This window comes from Odocoileus virginianus, chromosome 4 (assembly GCF_023699985.2).
Source record: "Odocoileus virginianus isolate 20LAN1187 ecotype Illinois chromosome 4, Ovbor_1.2, whole genome shotgun sequence".
Lineage (NCBI taxonomy): Eukaryota > Metazoa > Chordata > Mammalia > Artiodactyla > Cervidae > Odocoileus > Odocoileus virginianus.
Genome location: NC_069677.1, coordinates 73,682,233 through 73,690,366, shown reverse-complemented (window position 1 = coordinate 73,690,366; position 8,134 = coordinate 73,682,233). Strand labels below are relative to the sequence as shown.

The 8,134-nt window shown below is 40.9% G+C and overlaps 1 protein-coding gene across 2 annotated transcripts in view; it reads left to right on the top strand.

Annotated features, from left to right (window-relative positions):
* Window positions 1–13: 13 nt before the first annotated feature.
* LOC110138661 (inhibitor of carbonic anhydrase) overlaps window positions 14–8,134 on the top strand; it is a 47,465-nt gene continuing 39,344 nt past the window's right edge. For both annotated transcript variants that reach the window (XM_070466728.1, XM_070466727.1), the window contains exon 1: window positions 14–122. In XM_070466728.1, coding sequence (XP_070322829.1) covers window positions 83–122 — 40 coding nt within the window. In that variant the 5' untranslated portion in view covers window positions 14–82. The remainder of the gene's footprint in view (window positions 123–8,134) is intronic.

The window sequence follows — 8,134 nt, the reverse complement described above, 5'->3', positions numbered from 1 at the left end:
GAGGCGGATCCGCCCCCTCGCGGGCAGGTACAGCTAGCTGAGGCCCTGGGAGCCGGGTAGGTGTCGCGCACCGACGAGGAGAATGAGGCTCGTCTGCTCCCTGCTGTGCGCGGCCGCCCTGGGTGAGTGCGCGCTGAAAGCTGGGTGAGGGCTGCCCCTAGGATGGGGATCGGGTACCAGCAGAGGGTCAGCCACGGCGGGACGCTACACTGCCTGGGCTAGGGCGGCTTCGAAGTAGCCGAGTCTGGCTGGCTGCAAAATGCCTTCCACCCTCGGAGGTGCATCAGTACACCCGACAGGCAGTCGCCCTTGAAGAAACCCTGTAGGCTAGGACAGGAGTTCACAAACTCCTATGACCCGCCGGCCAAATTCCGGCAGCCGCCTGATAATACAGCAGACTGAGCTAAGAATGGGTTTTACATCTTCACATGGGTGGAAGAAAACAAATAGAAAAATAGTTTTGACACATGAGAATTAAATGAAATTCAAACGTCAGCGTCCATACCTAACACCTCACTGCAACAGGATCAGGCTCACTCAGTTAAGTCCTATCCACGGCTGCTTTGGGGCTTCCCAGGTGGCCCAGTGGTAAAGAATTCTCCTGCCAGCGCAGGCTACGCAGGTTTGATTTCCGGGTGGAGAAGATTCCCTTGGAGGAGGAAATGGTAACCCACTCCAGTATTCTTGAGGGGAAAATCCCATGGACAGAGGAACCTGGCAGGCTACAGTCCATAGAGTCGCAAAGAGTCAGACCTGACTCAGCGACGGAACAATAACAACAATAGCTGCTTTCAGGCTTTAAGGCAGGGTTGAATAGTTGCCGCAGAGAGTGTATGGCTCACAAAGCTAGTCATGACCTAGGTAGACCAGTAAGGAAAATGTTCATGACCCCTTGCCTGAAGGCTGTTCATCCCATTTAGAGTGGAGGAAACGGGGTCAGACTTTCCCCCCCAGGACTCACAGACTATTAATAAGAGGGGCTGAAGCCCCTGAGGTAATCTTGTCAAGTGTCTAACCAGAAGGATATTTCCGGCACTGAATGTCCAATGCCTCCCATCCCTACTATACACTAGAGAGGTGGACAAATATGGGGGACAAACACCCACCCTAGAATGAGATCCACCCGCCACTCAGTGCCATGTGACTCTGAGTGGTCCCTTGCCCTCTCTAAGCTAATTTACTCCTCAGTTCAGTAGAAATTACTTTTTCAAAACAAACACAGTTGCTGTGCACGTGAGGTGAAGTCATGTGCCTAAGGGCAGAGCTCTAGGCACAGATGTGTTATCACTGGAAAAAAAATCCTGCACTTAAATGAAGGGGGCCCCGTCCTGTGTTGGGATACGGGCGCGGCTCTTGGTTGGGTAATTGTAAGGAAGGTGACAGCACAAAGTCACTGAGCTCCTGCAGGTGGAAGTCCTCCCAGGCTGAACGACTGGGTTCCGCCCAGCGCTGGTTCTGTCAGGTCTCAGGTTGTCTTAAGTCGTTTCTGGGGCAGCGTATCTATCATGGGGGCATGGGTAACCTGGGCTGGGCAGAAGAAGGCGGGAAATGCAAGCCGTGCTTTCTGGGCCTCCCTGGCCAGTTGCTGCCATCCAGGGCCACCAGAGGGAGCTCTGCTGGGGCCGAGGAAGGCTGGCAGGGTTGCTGCTGCTGTGGTCCAGCTATGGCCGCGGGAAATGATAGCGCAGCCTCTAGGTCTCTCCCCGTTCTCTCTGAACAGCGCGCTCGTGTTGTTCGTTCTTCTCCACCCTTCGCCTGGCAGTGTCAGGCACTGACACTCTCCCAGGAAGCTCTGTGTTTACTAAGCAGAGGCGAGAGCTGCCTCTCCTCTGTCCTCGGCCCACTCCACCCCAACATTTCATCCCTTTTGGCCCGCGGCAAGGCTGGAATTGGCGACTGGCTTTCTTCAAAGCTCAGTGTTCTTTTCCAATAAAAATTCTTCAGGTGGCAGATGACAGGAATGTGACCAAACTAGCTTAAACTAAAATTGTCAGTGGAGAGGGGGTGGTGGTTAGGGAACGTGAGAGCCAAGAACCAGGGGCTCAGAACAGCCTGTCCCTCCACCTCGGCTTCCGCCTTTCTCGATCTTTTGCTCTTCTGGGGAAGAGATTTCTCTGCACAGTGAGCGTGAGCCACCAGATTGAAATATTTGAGGTGGGCTCTGAGTACCCCTTCTTGAAATTGTCGCATGATCTGATGGAGTGTTATTGATGGCTGGTCTAGTTTAGGCTATTTGACTCCATTGACCCTTAGCTTGCTCACATACACTCTCTTTCTTTTTAAAATAACTTTTACTTACATTTTAGATAATGCTTTTCTTTATGTACACATACAGTTCAATGAATTTCAACAAATATGCCTACCCACATAACTACCACCACAATCAAAACACAGAACATTTCCGTCACTCTCAAACTGTCCGCTATCCCTTCCTAGACATTCCCATTTTTTCCCACTTTAGATAAGTTTTTCCTTTTCTAAGGTTTCACGTAAATGGAATTATATAGTACCTAGTCTTTTGTGTCTGGCTAGTTTCATTCAGCATAATTGTTTAGAGATTCATCTACATTGTTGTTCACTCCTTTTTACTGCTTAGAAGTATTTCACGATGTGTCTTTACTGCAGTTTGTTTTCCATTACTTTCTTAGTGGATGTTTAGATTGTCTTCAGTTCAGTTCAGTTGCTCAGTCGTGTCCGACTCTTTGTGACTCCATGAACAGCAGCATGCCAGGCCTCCTTGTCCATCACCAACTCCTGGAGTTTACCGAAACTCATGTCCATTGAGTCAGTGATGTCATCCAACCATCTCATCCTCTGCTCTTTGCATCAGGTGGCCAAAGTATTGGAGTTTCAGTTTCAACATCAGTCCTTCCAATGAACACCCAGGACTGATCTCCTTTAGGATGGACTGGTTGGATCTTCTTGCAGTCCAAGGGACTCTCAAGAGTCTTCTCCAGCACCACAGTTCAAAAGCATCAGTTCTTTGGTGCTCAGCTTTCTTTATAGTCCAACTCTCACATCCATACATGACTACTGGAAAAACCATAGCCTTGACTAGATGGACCTTTGTTGACAAAGTAATATCTCTGCTTTTTAATATGCTGTCTAGGTTGGTCATAACTTTCCTTCCAAGGACTAAGCGTCTTTTAATTTCATGGCTGCACTCACCATCTGCAGTGATTTTGGAGCCCCCCAAAATAAAGTCAACCACTGTTTCCACTGTTTTCCCATCTATTTGCCATGAAGAGATGGGACTGGATGCCATGATCTTAGTTTTCTGAATGTTGAGCTTTAAGTCAACTTTTTCAGGTTGGGGGTATTATGACTAAAACTGCTTTGACTATTAGTATCCAGGTCTTTGGGTGGACATATATTTTTATTTCTTTTGGGTGAATATCGAAGAGTAGCATTGCTGGGTCATATGGTAAGTGTATGTTTAACTTGTTAAGAAACTGTCAATTTTTTTGAGTAGTTGTACCATTTTACATTCCTACCAGCAATATGAGAATTTCAGTTGCTCTACATCCTGCTAACACTTGATGTTGTCAGTATTTTCACAGTTAGCCTTTCTAACAGATATGTGTGGTAGCTCACAAATTGCATTTCTCTGAAAGTAATAATGCTGAAGATTTTTTTCATGTTTTTATTGGCCACTTGTATATCTTCTTTTATAAAGTATCTATACAAATATTTCCCTATTTTTCAACTGGATTATTTGACTTCTTGAGTTAAAAAGCCCTTTATATTTTCTAGATGCAAGTCCTTGGTCAGATAAAGTGTATTACTTACACTTTACTTACATATTACTCAGTCATTTCCAACTCTTTGTGACCCCATGGACTATAGCCCACTAGGCTCCTCTGTTGTGGAATTCTCCAGTCAAGAATACTGGAGTGGGTAGCCATTTCCTTCTCCAGGGTATCTTCCCAACCCAGAGATCAAACCTGGGTCTTCAACATGCAGGTAGATTCTTTACTGTCTGAGCCACCATGGATAGATGTATTATAAATATTTACTCCAAATTTGTGGCTTAGTTTCCCATTTTCTAAATGATTTCCTCTGAAGAGCAAATGTCTTACATTTTGATCAAGTTCACTTACCTAATTTTCATTTTTTGTTATTATGTTTTGTGTCATCTCTAAAAATATAACTGGCTAGCCCCACAAGTTGCAGTATTTTCCTCTATTTTATTTTAGAAGTTTTATAGCTTCAGGTTTTGTAATTTGGTTTATGATACATTTTTAGTTAATTTGTGTGTGTGGTGTAAAGAAAGGATTGCAATTCATGTTTCTCGTATGGATATCTGGTTTTTCCAGGACTTGTTTTTGAAAAGAATATCCTTTCATCACTGAATTACCTTGACAGCTTTGTTGAAAATCTACTGCCGCTATAGTAGTAGTAGTGTTATAGTATAGTAGTAGTTTTAGTTGCTCAGTTGAGTCTGACTCTTTTCGATCCCATGGACTATAGTCCACCTGGCTCCTCTTTCCATGGGATTCTCCAGGCAAGAATACTGGAGCTGATTGCTGTTCCCTTATCCAGAGGATCTTCCTGACCCGAGGAACAAACCTGGGTCTCCTGCATTGCAGGCAGATTCCGTTTGAGCTACAGGGAAGACCTATTGCCTCTATATGGGTCAATTTCTAGACTGTTCTGTTACATTAAGCTTTAATCTCTCCTTATGACAAGATCATACTGCTTTGGTTACTGTAGCTTTATAAGTCTTGAAATCAGATAGTATATTGTGCTACTTCAGTGTTGGTTTGGCTGTCCAGATATTTTGCATATCCAAACACAGTTTTGAATCAGGTTATCAATTTCTATAAAAAGCAAGATTAGGTTTGGAGTTTTATTGAGATAGCATTTATAGATTATTTTGAGGTGAGTTGACATCTTAATATTTAGTTTTCTAATCCATAAACAGTCTATATCTATTTATTTAGGTCTTCTTTCATTTATCTTGGGAGTATTTTGTAGTTTTCATGTACAGGTCTTATTCATAATTTGTTGAACTTATCTCTAGATAGGTCATTGTAAGTAGTATTTTTAAAGTTTCATTCTTGTAGTCTTTAATCTTTTTAGCATGGTAGAGATCTAGTTGATTTTAGTATATTAACCTCAAATCTGATGATCTTCCTAAACTCATTTATTCCTTAAAGTTTTCTTTGTAGAGAAACATGTTATCTATGAATATAGACAATTTTGTATCTTCTTTTCCAATCTGTGTGCCTTTTGTTTCTCTCTTGAGCTTTGTTAAAATGATTAAGACCTCTATTACAATGTTAGAAGTAATGAGACTGTCTATCTTTGACTTGTTTCTGACCTGAGAGGGAAAGCATTCAGTCCTTCACCATTATGTATGACAGTAAGTGTGATTTTTTTGTAGATGCTCTTTATCAGGTTGAGGACATTTCTTTCTATTCTTACTTTGGAATTTTTAATTGGCTAGTGCCTTTTCTGTTCTATTGAGATTATCATATGGATTTTTCTGTTTTATTCTGTAATATGGTGAACTATACTGATTAATTTTTGCACTTATTTCAACTTTTCATTCCTGGGTAAGGGATAAATGTGTGTGTGTGTGTGTGTGTGTGTGTGTGTGTATTCATGTACTCAAAAAATTTTTGGCTGGATTTGATTTGTTAATATTTTTTGATTTGTTAATGTTTTGTAAATGATTTTTGTGTCTGTGTCCATGGGGGATATTTGGCTGTAGTTTACTTTGTCTTTAATGTCTTTGTTTGGACTTGGTATCAAGTTAATGTTGGGTTTAGAAAATGGATATTTTTTCTAAGGAGTATTTTCTAGGAGTATTACTTTCTCCTCTACTTTATAAGATAGTTTGTGTAGCACTGATGAGATTTCTGTTTTAAGTGTTTGATCGAATTCATCAGTGCAACCACCTGGGTCTAGAACTTCCTTTGTAGTGCAAGTTTACTGAACCCAAATTCTCTCAACATTTGTTTGCTTGGAAAAGTTTATTTTTGCCTTCAACTCTTAAAGTTGTTTTCATTGGTTGTAGATTTCTAGGTAGGTAAGTTATTTTTCTTTTAGCACTCTAGTGATATCATTCCATTGTCTTTAACTTGTGTGGTTTCTGACAAAAAGGGAGATATTTATTGTCTTTGTTCTTCTGTACCTAATTTTGCCTCTTTTGTCTAGTTGCTTCAGAACTGTGATTTTGTAGTTTTCATAATATTAGGAAATATTCTGACTGAATATTTCTTCCCATATTCTTCCCTCATTTTTTATCCTGGACTCCAGTTACACATGTTAGATCACTTGATACTATATGATAAATCACGGAGGCTCAGATCATTTGTTTTTTGATCTTTTTTCTCTCTGCTTCATTTTGGATAGTTTCTAATAATGTCTTCCAGATCATCTTTTTTCTTCTGTAGTATCTGTTAATCCCACCTGATGGAAATTTCATTTCAGATATTCTATCTCTAGCAATTCTTTTTGGCTCTTTACATCTTACATTTGTATCCTCATTATGCTCAAGTTTTTCTTCTCTGAGGTGGTCACTATTTATGAAAAATATTTCACATATCCATGATCCTCTCCATTCAGAAGTTCTTTTACATAATGCCATAAGGCTTGACTGGTCATTTGACTCTCCCATCCTGTGAATGGCCCCACAGATAGCCTCAGTTTTAAACTGGCCTTTGAACCTGCCTGTCCTTTTGTCAACCTCGGCCAGGTTCATCTGGATGGTCCTTGGTACTGATGATACAGTTGCTGGTGGAGCATTTCCATGGCAAGTACAGGTCCACAAACTTGCCAGCATCATTCTTCACACTTAGGGTGCGTGTGTTGGCACCACAACTAGTGTGAGAGCAGAAAGAAAGTGCCACATCCCCTGGCAGCACTGATGTTCATGCTTTTTAAAAAAATCTCTGAGCATACTTTCAACACTTAAAATAGCTGTTGTAAAGTTATTTTCTGTTGATTTCCTGATCTCTTTCACTTCTGGGTCTGATTCTATTGGCTGATTTTCCTCCTGATTATGGCTTACATTTTCCTGCACCTTCATGTGTGTATTAATTTTATTGGTTGCTAGACATGGTGAATTTTACCTTACTGATACTGGATTTGTTTTTAATTTAAGGGGTGTCAACCTTTTTTTCTGGCAGGCACTCATAATGTCTTCAGATCAGCTAATATTTTACTAATCTTGAAAATACTAATATTTTCAAGATTAGTTTTCAAGATGTTTAGGCTGTGTCTAGATTACTTTTCTTTCTAGATCTAGTTTAGCTTACTTCTGGAATCTTTCAAAAATGCACTATTTACTCAATAAGATTTTCTCCACTCTGAACGGTGTGATCTCAAATGATTCTTAACCCCATTTGAACTCTGTGAAATGTTTGGTTTAAGGTCCCCGTTAAATTTTATTTCCCTAGCAGCTGTCCTTGCCTGGCCTCCACAATGATCAGACTGATAATTAGCCAGAATCTCCAGGGTGTGAAAATTCTGGATCTCTATTTCTCTCTCTTTCTACTTTCTTTTTGCACTCCCTGCTCTTTGGTACCCTATGCTGTACATTCTTGCCTCTGCCTTGCCAAGCTACGATCTCTGTCTCCTCAGCTTAAAATGACCATCAGACTGTTTCCTCCTCTGCCCTGCTGTCTGGTCATTTTGTCCAGAAAGAAAGCTAGAGTGATTTCAGGGCTTACCTTATTTGTTTCCCTTCTCTCAAGGATCATAGTTGCAAACTTCCTGTTGCCCAGTATTTTAAAACATTCTTTTTTCGTATGTTTTTTCCCAGGTTTTTTTTTTTTTTAATATTTTTTTTCAGTTGTTTAAAGTGCTAGGGCAAGTCCCATATCAGTTATCTCTCACAGGTGGAAACAGAAGTCTATCTGGTTTAATTTTTTTGTTTTGTGTTTTCTTTGTTTCGCTTAGTTCCCTGTTTTAGTACCATGATTTTGTCAAGGTTTTAGCTTTTCCCTAACGATGCAAATATCATTCACCCTATTTTATATTCACACTGAATGAACTATGACTATCACTGGGGAGAGGGAAGAAGTGAGGGGTAGTATAGAAGTAGGAGAGGGGAAAAAAGGTTATTATAGGATTGTATGAAATCAGCTGTGTGATACTTTGGAAAATTGTAAAGCACTGACTCTTT